At 41.0% G+C, this 24799-nt stretch overlaps 1 protein-coding gene across 1 annotated transcript in view; it reads right to left on the reverse strand.

Moving 5' to 3' along the window:
• Positions 1 to 24799, reverse strand: part of LOC124146027 — a 260173-nt gene that overhangs the window by 223817 nt on the left and 11557 nt on the right. Inside the window, exon 2 of the mRNA XM_048387425.1 lies at positions 13012 to 13332. Within this exon, the coding sequence (XP_048243382.1) occupies positions 13012 to 13109 (98 nt within the window). The 5' untranslated portion in view covers positions 13110 to 13332. The remainder of the gene's footprint in view (positions 1 to 13011; positions 13333 to 24799) is intronic.

A 24799-nucleotide genomic window follows, 5' to 3' on the forward strand; every position in this document is an offset into this window, starting at 1 on the left:
TGTTGATATATCCAACTTTAGGAGATAAGCATAGGACAGAGGACCTATTCTGTCATTGAATCGACATGGCAAGACAAGCATTGGCAGAGCACCTATTCTTTCATTGAACCTACATGGGGAGACAAGCATTGGCAGAGCACCTATTCTGTCATTGAATCGACATGGCAAGACAAGCATTGGCAGAGGACCTATTCTGTCATTGAATCAACATGGCAAGACAAGCATTGGCAGAGCACCTATTCTGTCATTGAATCGACATGGCAAGACAAGCATTGGCAGAGCACCTATTCTATCACTGAACCTACATGGGGAGACAAGCATGGGGCAGAGCACCTACTCTGTCATTGAATCGACATGGCAAGACAAGCATTGGCAGAGCACCTATTCTATCACTGAATCTACATGGGGAGACAAGCATTGGCAGAGCACCTATTCTGTCATTGAATCGACATGGCAAGACAAGCATTGGCAGAGGACCTATTTTGTCATTGAATCGACATGGCAAGACAAGCATTGGCAGAGGACCTATTCTATCACTGAACCTACATGGGGAGACAAGCATGGGGCAGAGCACCTACTCTGTCATTGAATATACATGGGGAGACAAGCATTGGCAGAGGACCTATTCTATCACTGAACCTACATGGGGAGACAAGCATTGGCAGAGGACCCATTCTATCACTGAACCTACATGGGGAGACAAGCGTGGGGTAGAGGGCCTATTCTGTCATTGAACCTACATGGGGAGACAAGCGTGGGGTAGAGGACCTATTCTATCACTGAACCTACATGGGGAGACAAGCGTGGGGCAGAGGACCTATTCTATCACTGAATCTACATGGGGAGACAAGCATTGGCAGAGCACCTATTCTATCACTGAACCTACATGGGGAGACAAGCATTGGCAGAGGACCCATTCTATCACTGAACCTACATGGGGAGACAAGCGTGGGGTAGAGGGCCTACTCTGTCATTGAATCTACATGGGGAGACAAGCGTGGGGTAGAGGACCTATTCTGTCATTGAATCTACACGGGGAGACAAGCGTGGGGTAGAGGGCCTATACTGTCATTGAATCTACATGGGGAGACAAGCGTGGGGTAGAGGACCTATTCTGTCATTGAATCTACACGGGGAGACAAGCGTGGGGTAGAGGACCTATTCTGTCATTGAATCTACATGGGGAGACAAGCGTGGGGCAGAGGACCTATTCTATCACTGAACCTACATGGGGAGACAAGCGTGGGGTAGAGGGCCTATTCTGTCATTGAATCTACATGGGGAGACAATGATGGGAGCTGTAAAACAATTTGTTCTTGAATCACCACAGGGAACACAAATCCGTTAGAACACAATTAGACCTGTTAACACATAAACGATTTCCATGTTAATTTCATACATGTGTGACCAAGGTTATTGATAAATGTTCCACTGAACCTTCCACTGACATTGGCAACAATATCTGGGAATCGACACTGACTGATCCTCACAAAAGACAGCTTTGCTTTGAGGAACTAATCAACGACTGTGATTTACATGCAGTCTTCAGGGCCATACAACCCTCATATTGAAAGGTCACTCTCTGTTCTGGAACCTTATCACAGGGTTCACCGTTCATCACAGAGCCCTAAATGACAACAAAACAAATTAAAAGAACTGGTATTTTAGAATAAAAGAGAACATGGTCTTCACTTCAAATGCATGATGTCATAAAATAATCATTTAACATATTGATTGTTTGATATTATTACCGATGAAGCATGGACGTACCATAACAGTCGTCAAGATTTATCAAATATTGATATGAAGACAACATGCTACTTCAGTGACAACTAGTTTGAGCAAGAGGGATATTCTAATCCAAGCTGTCAATATTTCCTGGCTACTATCAGCTGCTTGAAGCCCCTGACAGCGTGATAACCCTGGTATCGCCCTCCCACTATCAGGGTATTATATAAGCATCCATATACACTGATTCCTGCAGTTCTGCCAAAATCAGTCCAACAACAGAGCATTACCTCTGATAAGATAACATCATCACCTTTGACCTTTCTAGATAGAGGAAAAGCTTGGGAACCCCTAACAGAGCTTTAATCATAGACATACAGTATTGATACTGCAAGCTCCCTTAATCCACATCATACAAGGACTTGATCGCTACAGAAATCTTAGAGCTGTATGAAAGCGTGAGAAATTTCATTTAAAAACAGAAAATTTTACTCTTGTTCCGACAAGTCCATTTATAATGCAGTAGAATACAATCACCAAGTGAATGGGCATGGTGCTAGAAACCGTTATTACGGGGCCGATAATTGGATCATTGTGCAATCGATTTTCATTATCAGCTCCCTGGAGAGTATACAACTGAAGCTGCCTGTTAAGTGACAGAAGGTTAACAGTAACATTCCCATCTCATCCAACCTGGTTCACAGCTGGGTAAAAGAGAGGGTGAAAATCACTTGCCCAAGAAGCACATGTCTATAAATGCAACATGTGCTTCAGTTTGGGGCAGGGTTGAAGCCCTAACACTGATGAGTCAAGCTAACGAACAGTCACCCATCCACCTACTCTCCACCTCCAATGCTGCATAACTTCGTCTGATTTGAGACTTGTGTGCCGTACACAGGACCATGTGAAAAAGCAGCAAAAATGTCGTGGTGAAAACAGTATTCACTCACTCACACAAGATACCAAAATAGGAAAAGATTTCCTACACGGAAAACGGACTACTAACGAGTCATTACTCATCACACTTTCTCAACATACTATTGCCCTGTAGACTAATGGTAGTCAGTGTATCAATGTTGGCCACATGAGCAACAAACCGCCGGATATTCTTCTTGTAGCTGCGTCAATGTCAAACACAACTTCAGTAACATCCAGACCTTAATATCCTAAACATGATAGCCATATTATATTTTTCTTGCAACTGTTTCAAGAAACGATCACATGCACATCCTATTTCCTTGGTCCTCACACATGTATATCACAGGGGGCATGATTGCCCAGAAGTCCAAGGCACTGCAATTCACTGTGCAGAGTTGCGTCCCTTGGGTTTGCCAGAAACCTAGGAATTGTGAGTTCAAATCCTGGTTTGCCCCGATTATATTTCTAGGTTTATTAGCACCATACCCGTGCTCTTGGGTTTCACCAAAGTGGTACTTACACCTTTGGGCTTTCCACCCGCATTAAGCTGACACCCATGACATAACTGGAGAACTGGTAAAAGTGGCTTAAACCCAACTCACTACCTCACTCATATACCATCACCCTAACAACTAATCAAAGAAGTTCAATTTCTTTTTGCACATTTACAAACTATTGCCATCACAACTATTCACATTGTTGTCAACTACTTCATCTGACCAGGTGAAACTGACAATCCGAATCATCTACCTCTGATCAGGGGCTAAATGTCTTGTATTCCTGCCGGACAGCTGGTATTTGACCTCGCTAGTCTCCTCACAAACTCCTCCTCATCAGCAATGTGGGCTTGTCAATAATACACTCGATCAAATTCCCATCTTCCACATGTGAACAATTACTAGACCTAATATCTTCCGTTCTGATGGGCTCGGCTTTACATGCAACACATTCCAAAATTGAAAGAAACAATATGGATTATACTCTAGGATGGTTTTTATGGCAAGATATAAATGATGCTGTCTTTTAGGACAAGATGCCTGTCGACTTCATTGAATAAACCAGAATGAATTTATCAACTGATAAAAAAACATTGTGTGTTGATCTTGAAACAATGGTCCATTAAATTCACATGTCAGAATACAAACAAAACAGACACGAAATAGGGACTGTTAATTTCCGATAAACACAAGATGAAGGCTACATTTGCAAGATGGTTGTGACTTTTTTTAAGGGGCAAGTGATTCCTGACAATGATGAATTATTGTGTAAGGAGACCAATTTTCTAACCCTGCAATATTCCAGCCATTTCACAGTGGTGTGTATTTAATTAAGTACGGATGAGGCCAACCAGTGACTGAAACACATGAGCACAAGATCAGAAAAGAGAAATAAATAACATCCTGTTTATCAAAGTTAAAAACTTTATTTGTGACTATAATCAGAACTCCCTCTGAAAATGTGCAACATCCATAGTCATACCGGGTAGTCCTGTGGGTACCCGGGTCCTACTCAGGACCCACCTGACCTGAGTACCCAAGTTACCCGTCCCAGCCCCAGTCACAGGTAGTCCAGTGGGTACCCGGGTCCTACTCAGGACCCACCTGACCTGAGTACCCGAGTTACCCGTCCCAGCCATAATTGCTCTACCTGCCTAACACGATCTACACCACACGTTTCAGTGTTTGAAAACAGACTAGAACAGTAGTTGTTTATGATTCATAGTGTAAAAACAGATTCATCAAGTGTTACACGCAGTTACAAAAAACACATCGTATCCCTTCAGCGAATGAACAGGTACAACAAATTTGGTCAACAAAAATATGAAATTTAATATAAAACATCACCAGACATGATGATTTACCATTTAAAATGTATTTCCTGCTATCAAAGGCATTGTTGTATATGCAGAGATTAAGATTACCATGTTTTTTTTCTCATAAATAGCAATCAGATGTACACACGTTTTTTTCCAATCTACCAGTGATTTGATCAAAAGTTCCCAATGATACAAATTCAAAGATTTTTTATGCAATGGTCTGAAGAAAATGTATCTGAAATTATTATTTTATCAGGAATAATATATTCCAATATTGTGTTATTTTAGTGGCATAATAGCATAATAATAGGATTAAATTGCGTACTTCAGTTCAGACTTGTTGAGTGGTATTTTCTATGTTACTTGCTCGTGGTGATCAGCTTGTAATGTGTTTTGTGATGGGGAAAAAAACATCTTGTCAGCGTAAAACTGTAAAACTGTAAGTAATTTTTTGGGAGCTATGCATTTGCCATGAGTTAGTCCTATAATGAAGGGCGCAATGTGTGTGAGTTGGTATCTTTTTAGAGTGACAATAGCAATATTCCAGCAACATCACAGCAGGGGACAACACAAATGTGCTTCCCACTATGATAGGAATCAAACCCAGGACTTCAACATGATAAGTGAACACTTTAGCCACTAGGCCACCAAGTGCCAATTTCCACTCATACATTAGTGGCACAACTATTGCAATAAAAGCGACAAAATTCTGCCAAGAGCTGAGTCCATTGCACGATTCTGAGTCTATAAAGAACATGTGTTTATGAATTCGTATCAAGTAGTAATGATACCAGGTGTTCGCGAAAAGGTGAGCATATCCTGCCCCACTGGTGAACCATCACAAACACATGCAAATGCAAGTAAATTTTTCACCTGAAACAAAAACGGGAACATATAGTACAAGTCAAAATAGGGAATTGCATCGATCATCATTTTTGTCACTAATGCATCAAATGTGGAAATGTCCTCCACATGCCTACAATAAAACGTTTTGAAATCCACTGAAATGTCTCCTGAAGTCACTCCATATTTTTTACGACAAATTAAGAAGCCTGGGACCTGAACATGGAGCATCCTTGAAGAGCCTGTGCACACCCTACAAGACATATTCCCAGTGTGTAATCATAAACGCCTGTCAATATCAAGTCACCAGGTGCTCGAAGGCTACAAGTTTCCACCACATTTCATTTCAGATGCTGTGACAGTTCCTCTTCTTCTTCATCGATATGACATGCCATTTAAAGCCACTTTCATAATGAAAATGTCAAATCCATACACTTTTTATTGTCCTAATCATTAACTTGCACAAAAATATTTCACCTTGATCAAAAGTAACAACACTGAAATTTTTCACTATATATGGCCAACATTATTGGTCAAATGATGCATGGATGTGTTATAAAGCTGTCAATCAATAAACTTTACACGCAACATAAGATGGGGGAAAAAATCACTAATGTTTGCCGTTAATCACTTCCTGTGGAAAAAATTTAGGCCAAAGACTCCATTATTGGCAAACACATGCAACATGAGTGGCAAGAACGTATACTCCGACACAATCTGAAGCAAGTGTTGGCACTTAAGGGTCGTTGTATTATGACGCCGTCCCTCCGCCCAGAAGGCATGACCCTCCCTGATTATACCTCATACAGAACACTTCCACATCAGTTGACCGTCCGCTAAAGCTTTCTCTAACCCTAGCTTCGGGGGAACACCATTTTACGTTTAGCAGATGAAATGCTCCGAGCCCTGACTTCCCATCACAGCCATTGTTTTAACAATAGAGATCTTACCAAGACAACATTCACGGTCGTGAATGATAATATGATCATGAGGTTTTGACCCAGGGGATGATAAGTCCTTGTCCAGTAAATCCCCAGAACGGCTTCAGCTGATGGCCTGTCATTGGTGATAAGGTCATTCATAACGGGAACTACGCATCTAATCACAAGGTGCTGTTATATACATGGTTGGGCTTAATGAGGGCTGTGATGAAGCACCTGATTCAATACTAGGCAATTCAATGTGTTTCTATTGCCTGCAAATAAAGATTTGATAAAGGATGTCTGACAATGTTAATGATTCGCCAACAAGGGATATGACTGTTCTTGTCACTGGAGCAACCACAAAGATGTCCCCTCCTGGTCCCCTCTCTATACAGTATATAGGGTCCTGGTTCCCTCTCTATACACTATACAGGGTTCTGGTTCCCTCTCTATACAATATACAGGGTCCTGGTCCCCTCCCTCTTTACAGCATACAGAACTGTTACCCTCTCTCTATACAGTATACAGAGTCCTAGGACCCTCTCTCTATACAGTATACAGAGTCCTAGGACCCTCTCTCTATACAGTATACAGAGTCCTAGGACCCTCTCTCTATACAGTATACAGAGTCCTAGGACCCTCTCTCTATACAGTATACAGAGTCCTAGGACCCTCTCTCTATACAGTATACAGAGTCCTAGGACCCTCTCTCTATACAGTATACAGAGTCCTAGGACCCTCTCTCTATACAGTATACAGGGCATGGTCCCCTCTCTCTCTATACAGTATACAGGGCCTGGCCCCCTCTCTCTATACAGTATACAGGGTCCTGGTCCCCTCTCTCTATACAGTATACAGGGCCTGGTCCCCTCTCTCTATACAGTATACAGGGCCTGGTCCCCTCTCTATACAGTATACAGGGTCCTGGTCCCCTCTCTCTATACAGTATACAGGGCCTGGTCCCCTCTCTCTATACAGTATACAGGGCCTGGTCCCCTCTCTCTATACAGTATACAGGGCCTGGTCCCCTCTCTCTATACAGTATACAGGGCCTGGTCCCCTCTCTCTATACAGTATACAGGGCCTGGTCCCCTCTCTCTATACAGTATACAGGGCCTGGTCCCCTCTCTCTCTATACAGTATACAGGGCATGGTCCCCTCTCTCTATACAGCATACAGGGTCCTGGTCCCCTCTCTATACAGTATACAGGGTCCTGGTCCCCTCCCTCTTTACAGAATACAGAACTGTTACCCTCTCTCTATACAGTATACAGGGCCTGGTCCCCTCTCTCTATACACTATACAGGGCCTGGTCCCCTCTCTCTATACAGTATACAGGGCCTGGTCCCCTCTCTCTATACAGTATATAGTGTCCTAGTCCCCTCTCTCTATACACTATACAGGGCCTGGTCCCCTCTCTCTATACAGTATACAGGGCATGGTCCCCTCTCTCTATACAGTATACAGGGTCCTGGTCCCCTCTCTCTATACAGCATACAGGGTCCTGGTCCCCTCCCTCTTTACAGAATACAGAACTGTTACCCTCTCTCTATACAGTATACAGAGTCCTAGGACCCTCTCTCTATACAGTATACAGGGTCCTGGTCCCCTCTCTCTATACAGCATACAGGGTCCTGGTCCCCTCCCTCTTTACAGAATACAGAACTGTTACCCTCTCTCTATACAGTATACAGGACCTGGTCCCCTCTCTCTATACAGTATACAGGGTCCTGGTCCCCTCTCTCTATACAGTATACAGGGTCCTGGTCCCCTCCCTCTTTACAGAATACAGAACTGTTACCCTCTCTCTATACAGTATACAGGGCCTGGTCCCCTCTCTCTATACACTATACAGGGCCTGGTCCCCTCTCTCTATACAGTATACAGGGCCTGGTCCCCTCTCTCTATACAGTATATAGTGTCCTAGTCCCCTCTCTCTATACAGCATACAGGGCCTGGTTCCCTCTCTATACAGTATACAGGGTCTGGTCCCCTCTCTCTATACAGTATACAGGGCCTGGTCCCCTCTCTCTATACAGTATATAGTGTCCTAGTCCCCTCTCTCTATACAGCATACAGGGCCTGGTTCCCTCTCTATACAGTATACAGGGTCTGGTCCCCTCTCTCTATACAGCATACAGGGCCTAGGACCCTCTCTCTATACAGTATACAGGGCATGGTCCCCTCTCTCTCTATACAGTATACAGGGTCCTAGGACCCTCTCTCTATACAGTATACAGGGGCCTGGTTCCCTCTCTATACAATATACAGGGCCTGGTCCCCTCTCTCTATATAATATACAGGGCCTGGTCCCCTCCCTCTTTACAGCATACAGAACTGTCACCCTCTCTCTATACAGTATACAGGGCCTGGTTCCCTCTCTCTATACAGCATACAGGGCCTGGCCCCCTCTCTCTATATAATATACAGGGCCTGGTCCCCTCTCTCTATACACTATACAGGGCCTGGTCCCCTCTCTCTATACAGTATACAGGGCCTGGTCCCCTCTCTCTATACAGTATATAGTGTCCTAGTCCCCTCTCTCTATACAGCATACAGGGCCTGGTTCCCTCTCTATACAGTATACAGGGTCTGGTCCCCTCTCTCTATACAGCATACAGGGCCTAGGACCCTCTCTCTATACAGTATACAGGGCCTGGTTCCCTCTCTCTATACAGTATACAGGGCCTGGTCCCCTCTCTCTATACAGTATACAGGGCCTGGTCCCCTCTCTCTATATAGTATACAGGGCCTGCTCCCCTCTCTCTATATAGTATACTGGACCTGGTACCCTCTCTCTATATAGTATACTGGACCTGGTCCACTCTCTCTATACAGTATACAGGGCCTGGTCCCCTCTCTCTATATAGTATACTGGACCTGGTCCACTCTCTCTATACAGTATACAGGGCCTGGTCCCCTCTATCTATATAGTATACTGGACCTGGTCCCCTCTCTCTATATAGTATACAGGGCCTGGTCCCCTCTCTCTATATAGTATACTGGACCTGGTCCCCTCTCTCTATATAGTATACAGGGCCTGGTCCCCTCTCTCTATACAGTATACAGGGCCTGCTCCCTCTCTCTATATAGTATACTGGACCTGGTCCCCTCTCTCTATATAGTATACTGGACCTGGTCCCCTCTCTCCATACAGTATGAGACGAAAGTTAGAGCCTTACTATGAGTAAACAGGGATTGGCAAATTCTTTCAAGTTGGTGAACTATATCAAAATGTCAAACTCTGTCTGTGAGCACGACACAAACATAGGAACTACTTCAGCTAGGAAGTCCTACTCCACCTGAATGAATTATACACATTTTTTGGCACTGAGCCACTCCAGAATAACAGTCGGTCTCCATTACCACGACATGATCTTACATAATTATTCCCTATCACGTCTGTGATAAGGTTCTATACATATGTGTTGAATGGTGTGTATGGAATTCAATATGTTAATAACGTACCTCCAGCACACATAGTAAATGTAGATTCCTATTGACGGTGGGTGACTTCACTTGTTAATGCTGGTAGGTCATTTCTATTAGACACAAGTTGATCTAGATTTGATTTCTAATGAATCTGACCACGGCACACAGCACAGCGACAAAGGCTGACTTGCTGTAGTCACACTGATGTGGAATATATTATAGGGAACATATTTGAAATTTACTTCTCTTTGATAAACAGTTCACGGCAACTGGAACTGGACGAGACCAGTACTATTTTCTGTTTAGAGGGAGCTAAAAAGAACAGTGTTCTTTTTCCCTCACTGCTTCAAAACACAATATTTTTCAGTGAAAGGAGGAACATAAACATTTTTACAAAAATTACACATTTTGGTTTCAGGACATCCATTTTATTTTAATCCTCAGGATAAATTATTTTCTTCAAAATTTTCTGGACGAAATTAAAAATAATTCCAAAACACTAAGATCAGTTAGAATCATGGTGTCAGACACAATGACATCACTTACCTCTCTGCCACTGAAGCTGGTGAACTGTACTTTTCACACTCAAGACACTAGTTATTACTGTTTACAAACTAAAAATGTTGACTGAAAGATTTTGGATGATAAATAGAATCTCACCCTTGTGTCTTTTGATATCAAATGTATCAACACTCGTCAATAAAAGTTTCAAACTTCTCAGCAATCCTTTGGGTTTAAAACTTGATTGATTCGTTTTGACATAATTGATATCAAAAGACCCTCGGGTGTGATTTCCTAAAGCATGACATAACAAGCTGAATGAATCACCAAACATTGCCAGAAAACTTTTCCTAACGTTTTTGTTGCTGATCTAACCCCTTGATCGGCAAAATTGAACGTTGTAGTCACTAATTAAAACAGCAGAACCCTTAAAAAACAACTCTAAATGATATCTATCATTACTATTTTAATAGCACGTGGTTTGATCAGGACGTGTTTCAGTTTGTTGCTAACATTATCCAATATGTCCGCCAAAATGGCACATAAAAGTCTTAATTCCATATAATAAATAATCTGTCAATCGAACTTCATCCAAAAGCTTTGAAGTCCTCACGCCTGCCTTAATTCAATCAATAGGTGCCAACTTCAATGACAATATAGCACTTCACAAAAACAGTCTGGCTTGACGTAGTAAGAAAGCTGCATCAGTAGTTACCAATACCCTGATCCTCTACAGAAACAGGACTTCAAGGAATATTGGGGATGGAATATATCAGCATTAGCACCTAATTAGTATACTATATTAGGATATATGGAGACATAAATATGTCTGTACACGATGAAGGAAGAGTTTTTTCCAAATATAGACTTAATGAAAGAGAAAAGTTTGAAGGCCATGTGAATAATGACTAGTTGTGGGGAAAACAGTATCCTTAAATCATCCGATGAAGATGTTTGGATGGAAATTGGAAAACTTAATTATAACTTACAAAGAGAGATGGAGACATGCTATTATTTATTATGCATGTAATATATTCTTAATGCTCTAATTTTATCTTCATCAAGATAATGAAACACAGTGATCCATACAGAAAAATATTCCCAATATCAATATGACTGGAAAGGTATTATCTAGCGTTTATGAAAAAACCCATCTTCTCATGGTGTTTCTGACAAAACATATTAAGCAACTACTGAATGTCATGAATAAAACAATAAATTACACTTAGTACAGAAAACTTATTTTGCTGTAAAAAAATAATTAAAAAAGGAATTCTTATAAATGCTCTACTTCATTGAAAATACTTTTGTATCACCTTTCACTATGATTATTGCAGTTTTAACTTTTATGTCAGGAATTTTTTAAGTCAAAAACCTCAAATCAACCCAGACAACCTTTAAATGACTTTTTTGTCTCTCATGGCATATTGACCAAAAACATTTTGCATCAAAAAAAATATATTTGACTAGTTGCAATAGGTTTTAAAACCAATAAAATTTATGAGTTACAAAATAAAGAAAGTACTCAAATTGTTTGTTCCAGATTAATGTCAGGAAACCTACACAACCAAACCTGGAACGTCTTCAGCCACAAGAATATTGGCAAGTCAGCTAGCTGGCACGTCCCCTTCATAGACAAGCACCTGCAGGAGGTGTTATAGACAAATTACACAAATCTTATAGCTCATCCCGAGGAATTTTGCCGCAAATAATAGGACTGTCATAGTGACTAATGACGTAATTACGTCACGGCTCAGTCCAAGGAGATAGACCCAACGCTCTCGCGAGCCTCCTTATCAAAGGGCTGGATTCAGACAGTTATGGTGAACATTCTGTCTACATTTACATGTGAAAAACACTAGCAGACTACCTTGGAAAAAATATATTGGTTGAGAACCGTTGTATGACATAAAGGGAATATAGCCTTTCATGGAATAAAACTACTGAAACATTGATGTCATGTCATCAACAAAGGGGTTGAGAACCGTTGTATGACATAAAGGGAATATAGCCTTTCATGGAATAAAACTATTGAAACACTGGTGTCATGTCATCACCGAAGGGGTTGACAACCTCTGTATGACATAAAGGGAATATAGCCTTTCATGGAATAAAACTACTGAATCATTGATGTCATGTCATCACCGAACGGGTTGACAACCTCTGTATGACATAAAGGGAATTTAGCCTTTCATGGAATAAAACTACTGAAACATTGATGTCATGTCATCACTGAAGGGGTTGAGAACCATTGTATGACATAAAGGGAATATCACCTTTCATGGAATAAAACTACTGAAACATTGATGTCATGTCATCACTGTAGGCGTTGAGAGCCATTGCATGATATAAAGGGAATATAGCTTTTCATGGAAACAAACTACTGAAACATTGATGTCATGTCATCACATTATTGTTTTAAAACAAATTATGTATCAATATGGCAGCAAATCAATTTTATAGTTTTTAAAGAATATAAACATCAACATAACTGCAAGATAATGTCACTATGTGGGCTACCAGAGATAATTTTGATATGGAAGCAGCGCTGAAATTTGACCGTTAACTTGCCAACAGATACAATGTTGAAAGTCACAAGCAAACAGACAAACATTTCTTCAATGAATACCCAACACTAAATATACAAACACTGATATCTAATACATGCCCCAACTTTACACAAACATTATTTTCTGTACATTTGTCTCATCCAATAATCTGAAAACATAATACATAAAACACTTTCCAAAAATCCCAAAAATAATCTAACATAAAACCAAAACAACTTGTCCCTGAAATGATAAACCCCTCCACATGACAGTGCTATATAGTATAGAGGTAATGACTTACTCCACATAATAGATCCGTCCTCCAGAGCTCAGCTTAGCTTCCCAGCCTTCGACCAACTCAATATTAACTTGTTGAAGGAACGTCTCCTCAGAGGCCATATTGTGATCTCCAAACTGTTAGGTATAAGTTATGTAATGCTCCATACTGATTTGCTGCAAGCTTCTCTGGGTGAACCGTTTCTCCATCACCATCCAACTTGCCTGTATTGGCAATTTTGGTGTGAGTAGCAGCAAGAAGCAGCGCTTCTTCTCTTCACCCCTTGTGATTGCTTCCCTCTACCAGTCTCCCTTGGGAGGAGTCGGCATGGCACGACAGCTCTACCTGAAATAATGAAAAGCTTTTCATACCATGTTAAATATTAGATAAGCACCAAATGGACAAAATTAAAGACTTGAGGATATGCTATTTGAGTTCAGGTTGTCCGTGGGGCATACTTGAGGGAGTTGTGGTGACCGCTGGGTCGGGTTTAAGGGTTGGTTTGGGCTCCAGACTAACGTGGAAGTGATTTGTGTTTATTTCTCAGTTAGTTTATTTGCTGTAAAATACTGAACCATCCTAATTTGTATTTTGCTTGGAACTGATTGCAGCAGTTTTTTCGTTGTCTCGTCCATGGGAAGAGACACCCAGTTGAAACTACTTCACAGAAACTACAGTGAACAAGTGGGGGAAAAGGAACATGGTAGCTACCAAGTGAGTAAGTGCAAGAACCCCCAGGCAATCTCACCCTCCATCGCTATTTTTTATATATTTTGCCTTTCATTTTCAGACTGGGCAAGTGCTGGGGGTTGGACAGTGAGTGGTTTCTGTGTCACTCCTGAGGGTGCCAAACCCCCTTTTGGTACGCTGGATGCCGAGCCCTATCAAGCGGTATTCTGTTGCCGCAGTGTTGTACGCCAGATGCCGAGCCATGTCAAGCGGTATTCCATTGTCGCAGTGCTGTACGCCAGATGCAGAGCCATGTCAAGTGGTATTCCATTGCCGCGTGCTGTACGCCAGATTCCAGGCCCTGTCAAGTAGTATTCCATTGCCGCGTGCTGTATGTTGGATACCACAAGATATTTTTCTTGAATGTGGATGCCAATTTTTCAAAGTTGAAAAAAAATAATTCCCTTGCAATGAGTGAAAATCAATAAAATATTTATCCCTAAGTTTATGAGCATACATGGTCATGCATTCTATATGAAAATCCCAATCTAATTTGCTTGTACCACCTCTGTACACTGATACGACCCCGAGTTCTATAATTAGATGCCAAGACAAATAAAGTGGTATGCCGGATGCCTAGAGGGTGGGGGTTGGCACCCTTACTCCTCCTGAACAGGTTTGATGGGCATAATAAACACAGTTTCGTAGTTTTGATTACATTAGGAAATAGAGTGGGTAGGTAGGCCATTTTTTTAAAAAATCCTGCAACAATATTGGAGAACTGCTTTTCGGTTAGTAGTGTTTGGTTTTATTTTATAAGTGCTCTTTGTCTTGTCAACAACACAGATTACCACTGGCTAAAAGGCTCAACGCTAGATTATCAAGGTTAGATAATCAGAACCATTTCAATTTTTTTAGGCATCATGGAGTCAGGAGTCATGACAAATCCTTTAGTAGACATCTCATATACATGATGGTCTAAGTGAGTAAGTTTGGTTAAACGCTGCTTTGAACAGGATTTCAGTCATATCACAGCATGTCAGCTTGATGTGGGAGACGAATGCAGACCTCAAACGTTTTCCACTTTGGTGAAACCCATGAGCAAAGGTAAGGTGCTGACTGACCAAGAAACATTATCATATGGAATTCAAACCCACCATCATAGGGTTCCGACACACAAGGGAAGCAACTCCGCACAGTGAATCAATGCTGTGGCTCGGATGACTGGACCACCCGTGTCATACAATGATCACCTAAACAAACTAGGTTTGGAAGAGGACTGTTTCAGCCACTGAACTTTTGAACATGTAGCAGAACTTGTGCATATTATGCATGTTAGAGCATCCATGATAGTTGTACATCACATTCTATGTATTAATCATTGCCCAGAATGAAGAGTAGCACATAGCTTAGTCTGTCTTCCAGACCCCAGAGAATATATTAAAAAAGAGATTTGGCAAGTCTAGATTGCCCCGCTCTAGGTTGAATTTAAGCATTGTCCTGTGCTCCCTTTGGATTTTATTTTTCTATTTTGTAGTGAGTGAGTGAGTGAGTATGGTTTTACGCCGCTTTTAGCAATTTTCCAGCAATATCACGGCGGGGGACACCAGAAATGGGCTTCACACATTGTACCCATGTCGGGAATTGAACCCGGGTCTTCGGCGTGACGAGCGAACGCTTTAACCACTAGGCTACCCAACCGCCCCTTTTCTATTTTGCAGATACATATTTTTAAATAATATTTCTGGGACTAAATGTTAGACTACACATAGCCTATCAGCATATATAAAGTGAAGACAAATGTGTTCACTCAACAGTACACAAAACAGTCAAAATTATTTAAAACCTTTTTTTTGTTGACACAATAGATGGCAACTCCCATCACCATGACAAAATGAACCTGGAAACCTTTACATATTTAGCACGACACAGTCATGTTGTGAAATTTTAAAATTGATGATTTGTAATCGAAAAAAAACAATGTGTCAACCATACAGTTACTTTAATGATATTAAAAATATATATAATGAGTGAGTGAGTGAGTGAGTGAGTGTGGTTAGCAATATTCCAGCAATATCACGTCAGGTAACACCAGAAATGGGCTTCACACATTGTACCCATGTCGGGAATCGAACCTGTGTCTTCGGTGTGAGTTTGGTTTAAGAAGCTTTGAACATTGTTGGATTTATTTCAAGGCATGTACTAATGTAGGTTTGATGTGGCCAAAAATTCCTAAATGTCACAGGTGTCGGACATTAACCACCACGTTATTAAAACTAACGGCACCAGACATCTAGGGCGCCGCAACTCGCTGTGCAGAGTTGCAACCATTAGTCATTCAAAAGAAACCTATGATCATGGGTTCGAATCCCAGTTCACCCGATTATGTTTCTAGATTTGTCAGCACAATGCCCTTGTTCATGGGCTTCACCAATATGGTAAAAGTATTCAGACCAGCATCACTTCAGGCCTTCCTTCCACATGAAGCTGAAGACCCGTGAATATAACTGGAATACTGTTCGAAGTGCGTTAATCCAAATTCAATCAGCCTCTCCTACTTTTTGTGACAACCAGACTCCTGCAATGAGGGGGCAGCGGATGAAACATATCAAGGGTTGCTATCCACATGTTTCAAATGTCCTTGAAAATTAGAGATTTCCTTCTTGTTTTTGTTTACTGCTATATTGTATCAAAACACTAAGAAGCTGACCAACCGATCCCGTTATTCGCCTTTGACGACAAGCATAGTTGCCTTTTTTTACAGCAAGCATGGGTTGCTGAAGACCTATTCTACCCCAGATCTTCACGGGTCCTGACCTGAATGTGTGTGATTGGATGCTTGGAAATGATGTCAGACAAATAGTATTCCATGCTACCATCTTGGGCATGTTCACCTACATTTGAAGTTAACAAAAGTGACTAAACAAGTAGACCAGTTGCTGTCTTCTATGTAACAGTATGTATCCCTCTCAAATGTTGAGTAGCATATGTCCATGCTGTACATTTACAGGTGGTTATGAGAGGTGGTTGTGATATTTCAACCATATTCTCAAGAGTAATGATAAGGACATAAAACCTGACTGATTTTTCGCACAAAGTCAAAATTACACTTCAATAATGAAAATAACCTTCAAGTCTTAAATCTATATCCTACATAATTGGCAAGGGAATATATCTTCAACTTCAAAGCGAAAGAGACGTGGTCGGATTGGTTATAATGAACTCACATTATCCTCCAATCAACTACAGACACTTGCTGTAAGGAAATGTAGCCGAAAATGTGCTGGAATCCTTAAAGAAATAAGGGACCTGTCATTTGTTATTGGTTGACTTAAATAATTGTTCCAAAGAAGACCCTTCCTAAAGTATGTTACCCTCCATATGGCTTCATCATCACCCTCTGAACACCGAACTGCGAAAGTAGTTTGTTGTCATGAATATAATGTAATAAAACAAATATTATTTATATTTCAACCTCATAATCACACTTTTTTATTACTTTCCCCAAGATAGTGTATTTCTCCACCCAATTCTCCCCTGAGACTCTCCCTACCACCATCTTCTCCTTCTCCACACCCTCTCCTCCTCCTCACCCGACCCTCTCCTCCTCCTCACCCCACCCTCCCCTCCTTACCCAACCCTCTCCTCCTCCTCACCCCACCACCCTCTCTTCCTCCTCCTCACCCCACCCTCTCCTCCTCCTCACCCACACTCTCCTCCTCCTCCTCACCCCACCCTTTCTTCCTCCTCCTCACCCCACCCTCTCCTCACCCCACCCTCTCTTCTTCCTCCTCAACCCATCCTCTCTTCCTCACCCCACCCTCTCTTCCTCCTCCTCACCCCACTCTCTCTTCCTCCTCCTCACCCCACCCTCTCTTCCTCACCCCACCCTCTCTTCCTCCTCCTCACCCCACCCTCTCTTCCTCCTCCTCAACCCATCCTCTCTTCCTCACCCCACCCTCTCTTCCTCCTCCTCACCCCACCCTCTCTCTCACCCAACCACCCTCTCTTCCTCACCCAACCACCCTCTCCTCCCCACCACACCCTCTCCTCCTCCTCCTCACCACACCCTCTCCTCCTCCTCACCACACCCTCTCCTCCTCACCCTACCCTCTCCTCCTCCTCACCCAACCACCCTCTCCTCCTTCTCACCTAACCACCCTCTCCTCCTCACTCCAACCTCTCCTCCTCCTTACCCCACCCTCTCCTCCTCCTCACCCAACCACCCTCTCCTCCTCACCACACCCTCTCCTCACCACACCCTCTCCTCCTTCTCACTCCAACCTCTCCTCCTCACCCAACCAACCTCTCCTCCTCCTCACCCTACCATCTCCTCCTCATCACCCCACCCTCTCCTCCTCCTCTACCCACCCTCTCCTTCTCACCCCACCCTCTCTTCCTTCTCACTCCAACCTCTCCTCACCCAACCTACCTCTCCTCCTCCTCACCCCACCCTCTCCTCCTCCTCACCCTACCCTCTCCTCCTCACCCCACCCTCTCCTCATCACCCCACCCTCTCCTCCTCCTCTACCCACCCTCTCCTCCTCAGCCCACCCTCTCTTCCTTCTCACTCCAACCTCTCCTCCTCACCCAACCTACCTCTCCTCCTCCTCACCCCACCCTCTCCTCCTCCTCACCCCACCCTCTCCTCCTCCTCACCCCACCCTCTCCTCCTCACCCCACCCTCTCTTACTTCTCACTCCAACCTCTCCTCACCCAACCTACCTCTCCTCCTCCTCACCCTACCCTCTCCTCCTCATCACCCCACCCTCTCCTCATCACCCCACCCTCTCCTCCTCATCACCCCTCCCTCTCCTCCTCACCCCACCCTCTCCTTCTCACCCACCCACCCTCCTTCTCTCCACCCACCCCTCATGTAATATATACGAGGTCCCTTAATATGTTGAAACATTAATAAATTTGCTGGTCTAGGATCCCACAAGAAATCAACTTGTTCACAAAGATAGACGAGTCCAAGACTTGAACAGTACCGAGACTTCTGCTGAGAGCTGGTCTGAGTCCCACTGTAGGAGTCGCCCTGAAGCTAACCGCATTTAGTCAGGTACAAATCTTGCACGCAGATAGCTGTGACTCTGGTGACCGAACCAATCAGTGACAGGGACCCCCAGCAACCCTCCCCAGACCACTAATCAGCTGGCACCATAAGCTCTGATTAGATGCCTCTTCACCAGTAATTGCTACGTGTGCACAAAAGCCAGACACTGAACTCTGAAGTATCCAGTGTCTTTAAACTACCAGTGTGCTTCTCTGCTGATTGAACAGGATAGTATTATCATTCCTGCAGGCTTATTATGAAAGTTAATATTGTTATTAATATATATACTGACTGTTAATTATGAACGTTGAAGAAGTAATTAACACTTCATGTTAATTATGAAAGTTCAAGTCATTATTAACACTCCATGTTAATTATGAAAGTCTAAGTTGTTATTAGTACTTCATTGCAATTATGAACAAACTGAAGTCATTATAATACTGCATGTTAATTATGAAAGTTGAAGTCATTATTAACACTGCATGTTAATTATGAAAGTCTAAGTTGTTATTAATACGTCATTGCAATTATGAAAAAACTGAAGTCAATATTAATACTTCATGTTAATTATGAAAATTGTTATCAATACAGATGATAGTTTTCCCAAATATTCTGAAATCATTAATGTTTTATGTATTACAGGCACATCAATAGAGCTAAATAAAACGCACACAAAATAGAACTGCAAATATATACCCGAGCCAAGAAAATGACTGTTTGTTATTTCAACAATTCAGTACAACCTTCAACAAAATGAACCATTGTCTGCAAAAGTCATTCCTTCATTCCTCAGTGGGCATCTCATTCTATATAAGTTCCAACATACTGCTTCCCCTACAACTAACACAGCCAAATATGCATATTGTTTTAACTTGTTGCAAAGGCCCAACAATTAACAGTTTACAGCCACAGCAGACAATGGCTGATGCCAAGGGATTGCCCTCTCCAGACCCAACAAACAGGCAAAATTGACAATGTCACTCTCCATGCTTGTGCCGCAAACAAGTACGTGTATTTTTCGCATTCAAATTCTTTACTCTGTCAAGGGCACGACACAAGTGTGGCCATCATGGAGGGCCAAGACAGTCAAATACTTGCGATTGTCAGCTCTCAATGGAGGGAATTCCAGGCAGGATTGAGTGGGAGAGAGATTGAGTATGTGGTCATGGGGTGTGGAGAATAGTGATTTTGACTTCACCTACACACAGATCTTTGGAAGATACTGTATTCGATGTAATAAGCACCCCGCTCTAATAAGCGCAAGGTGATATTTGCCAATATATTGGCTAGTGAACAAAATCCAATTACAACCCTTCCGATTGATCAATGTACACAACACTTATTTTTTTGTGTATAATACATACTCGTGTGTTATATGCACCCTTAATTATGGGCAATTAAATTCTGGAAAAATGTATCTCATGTATATAAACATTTCAGGCTGTCAGCATAAACCACGAAATTTATCTTTCAAATCTGTCTTTTTCACCAAAATAATATTATAATAAGAACCCCCTATTTCTAATTTTGAGAGCGCCCTGGGCGCTTATTACGTGGAATATGGTATCTTTGGGGGAGCTGACTTTCTGTCAGCTGCTGGAGACAGAGTTTGGAATTTCAAGATTGATCATTGGGCTGAGGAAGCAAACAATGAAAAAAATTAAAAATAAGAACATCAAACAATTTAAACACTTTCTGTCACTATATTTCATGTAAATAATAAATAAAACAGCAAATCTCTAAAACAATATTTTTCGACATGAACACATCTGTTGGGAAGCATTACAACAGCAACAGGCCTTGTAACCATATCTGTTTGGCAATTATGTCGTCATGCATGTCATACTAACCTGTGTTGTCCACATAACTAACCTAAATGAAAATAATTGGAAATAATTGATAACATGTTTTGTCATCGATTTCTTGGTTTGAAGGTGAAACCAATCAGTCCATGATGAAATTGATTAACTCGACCAACACTACATGGAAGGTGCTGACAGTGTCATGATATGTTGATATACCATATTCGGTGTAATAAGTACCTCGGGAGCTTAGAAAATTGACAAAGGGGGTTGTTTATTAAAACAATACACAATCACTAAAATTTGTTTTCAGAGATCAAGTGGTAGTTAACAAACTGAGTTCAAACGTAAACAAAACTGAAACATTTTTTCTTTCAGTCACTTGGCAGTTACTGTAAATACCCATTTTACCTTGCTGTTTTCTATAAGAAATGTGAAATATCCACAAGAAAATATAGACTGTCATTTAAATTGTATTACATTAAAATGAAAAGGTTACTTTCAGATTTGACTGGACGTTGGTCAGGGGTATACGTGTCCCAGGAGCAGAGCACTTAATATGGTGAATACGGTCATTTAAAAATAACTTTACTAGGATTCACTAGGATGTTTGAAGTGATCTGCAGGAGAAATATTTTGATGCACCTGCTTATTACAGGCATAGGATCAAGGGTTTCCTAACTTGTACTTTTCTCCCACCATATGTACACTGAACACATAAAATGGCCAACCTAACCAGACCCAACACAACAGTATTTCATTGGGCGTATTTAAAGATAGATACAAAATCAAACCTGATTCCAAGTTATTAGAAATAACAATTTCAGGTACTGTGCTGAATGAAATAAGCTGTCAAAGAAAAACATGTTGATCTTTTCTAAGCTATGAATAATTTCAGACCAAATGAAACTGCCATCTTCACCACACCCACACACAATAAAATCTGACATTAGGGAAGCATTACAAAAACATGTTTTTATTATGTCAGTTTTTAGTTTTTCATAAAAGCTTAAATGTTAAATTTGGTTTTATAAGTTTGATGAACTACATGTTAACATCTCTTAAAGCTCAGGACATTGTTGTTTGTGACAGTAATCATCGGACCAATCTCTGAATAATAGTTTTTATCTCTTGTAACTTGGCATATAGATCTCAACAAAATGCTCTGGCCTTCAATACAAATTCTTACAGGGTCATGGGCTTCATAGGTTTAAACAAATTAAAGCGAAAATGTTCATTTTCTGAAGAGTTTCATGTCAACAATCTTGAAATTATTTACAAATACAAATCAACTGTTTCAGTGTTATTTTCCCTGTAGGCATCACACAGGAGTCACCTTTAGTCCCCACATTCTCTTTAACTCTAAAAATACCTTGAAATTTGCACATGTTTTGCCACCTGCAATTAAGCCCTGGACATGAGGGACCATCTCAAAAGTTTGTAATTGTTTATATCAAGGTTGATAAAAAAAAACATGTTGCACAGCTTGGGGTAATATCTGATCTTGTCATACTTGATGATTGGAAGAATCTTTTTATAAGTTTTGATCCTACTTTTCTTTCATCACTGTACCTCCTTCCAGTGTCAGAGCACACCAATGGTATTTTGATACTATCCTTCCATGCATAACAACATCAAGTGTCTGCAGGTTGGTAAATGTCATTGTTTTGGGAAAGTCAACAGGGCCACAAAATACCCTGATCTGTGTCACCATGACCTTCTACATCACACAAGGATTGGATAAAATACCTGTTTAGTTAGGCTTCTTCAATAACCCGTTAATTATGTGTTCATGAATACATGGAATATGTAGCACAACATCAGAGAATATCAAAAAACAAGTTTTTATATATTATCCCTGTATGTTTGAAGTGTGTTAAGGAAAACAATTTAATAGCCAATTGGACAGAATAAAATGCAATCGAACAGAATCATGTTGAATACAGATGCCCTTTCAACACCAATGCCTGCCATAATATATCTTCAGGATTACGTTTCACAAAAATAACTCTTTTTTTTAAATTATTGTTGTAAAGATATAAGGTCTGCCTTTTCACAATGAATCCTGTGACAATAGTAGTCCTGATGAAACATAGCATCATGTTTCCAAGACAATTCAACACAGAAATAATCCGAAAAAAAATATGATGATATGGTGGGTGTATATTTATTGACTTTCATCCTCTTATCACTTACCATTTCCTCAATTAAAAGCTGGGCCTCGAATAACATTGGGTGTCGATTAAATGTTGGCCTCTATGAAAACCTTGGTAGTTTTTTTAATGCACAGAATACTCCCCATTTCCATATTTGCAATAAAATGTCATGGGTAAAGATTGTCAGAAAGAAATATATGCCTTGGCGTTTAATCGAGGAAATACGGCAATACCACCTGTGGTAGACAAGGTGCCACTTACCCACTATATATATCTCAGCATATATGCTATCAAATAAGAAGTTCCTAGGCCCCCACAAAATGTGTGTTTCAGGCTTTTGCCAACCCGGAGTCATAAACCAGTCATTATGTTCATCTGAAACAAAAGGTTTACAGATGCTGCAGATTAATAGTGGGGGGTTATTAGACCAAGAAGGAGTCAACGACAACAACAAAAAATACATACATTATTTTTGGATTGGCTAAATTAAGAAACACATTTTTCTTTTTTTTTTATGGGGGGGGGGAGGGGGGAGGGGTAGAGATCAACTGATCAACTGCGTGTTAATATTTCATGTCAATCACTGAATATAAAGAAATTTACACTCTGTAACTGATCCCATGCTTCTTTCCTATTAAAGTTATTATTTTCAACTGACATTAACATCTGACATAGACCCATCACAAGACATTTAAATGTTACACTCATTGACATTCACATCAAAAGTATCTTTCTTTTTGGAAACTTATACCACGATTATTTTTCCTCATTTGCCATATGAGCCTAAATTTAAGTAAATATTAATTTTTAAATAAGCTCAAGATCGCTTACACTCAAGATCTTTTCAGGAAAATAAAAACTAACCTCATTGTTTAAAAGCATTTTCAAAGAACATTCAGAATTCTCAGCTTACAAAGCTGACATTTACTCCTGAGATTTTATTTAAATCAACACCGAACCTGTTCAATTTCTTCTTATTTTGCCTTTCACAACTTGGCAATTTCATAACAGATAAAAAAATATATTTGAAAAAAAGTGAAAACACATGTGGTACGTCTTCAAAAGTTTCCTAAAGATTAATCAATGCCATACTAATCCAGCTATATGCCAACAGCCATTGTGAATAACAAAGTCTTGACTGTCAAACCAGTGGTGGACATAATGAGCAACCAGAATTTTACGTGACGCGCATATGTGCGTCCAGTATGCACAAATAGAGATGTAAAACCCTAGCAACGGTTCAAGCCATCAGGATATGATGACACACTATGAACACGTCACTAAATCTGATCCCCTCAACCATTAAGTTGCCTCATACCACCAGGATAGGTTGCTGGGGATCCGTATAATCTGGAATACCCAAAGTACAAAGTTTGTATTAGATAGAAAGAGTGTCACAAGACATAGCAGAAAGACAAATATGTGTTACATGCAAAGAATATCCCGTGAACAGTGTCGACTATATTTTGTTTGTTGTTTAACACTGCACTCAGCAATATTCCAGCTATATGACTGCGGTCTGTATATAATCAAGTCTGGACTAGACAATCCAGTGATTGACATCATGAGCATCAATCCACACAATTGGGATACGATGACATGCATCAACTAAGTCAACGAGCCTGAACATCCGATCCCGTTAGTCAACTCTTACGACAAGCATAGTCGCCTTTTACAGCAAGCATGGGTTGCTGAAGACCTATTCTTCACTGGTCTGTTCACTATGTGGGAGAAATCATTCAATGTATACGAAACCTGGAAGATGACAGGTGATTGATTACACCTGTAATTAAGGAATGTGAAGAACTACGGTGTACTCTAATGTTTGTTCATTTCAATTGGGTCAAAGGATCTGGGCAGGCTTACACCATATCATACAGTTCTGCTCAATCCTTTTCATTTTTCAATTACCGTATTCTACGTAATAAGCCCTCTGCTCTAATAAGCGCTGCTCTAATAATTTGCTAATAAATTGGTAAGTGAACAATCCAAATTAGCACCCATTCAGTGTAATTGAAGACTTATTTATTCATGCATAATACACACTCCTGTGTGATATGCACCATTAATTATGGGCATTTAAGTTCTGGAAAACATAACTGTCGTAAAAATTACGGACAGACTTTTCT

The sequence above is a fragment of the Haliotis rufescens genome, unplaced genomic scaffold (assembly GCF_023055435.1).
Source record: "Haliotis rufescens isolate VD_foot unplaced genomic scaffold, xgHalRufe1.0.p SCAF_7, whole genome shotgun sequence".
Lineage (NCBI taxonomy): Eukaryota > Metazoa > Mollusca > Gastropoda > Lepetellida > Haliotidae > Haliotis > Haliotis rufescens.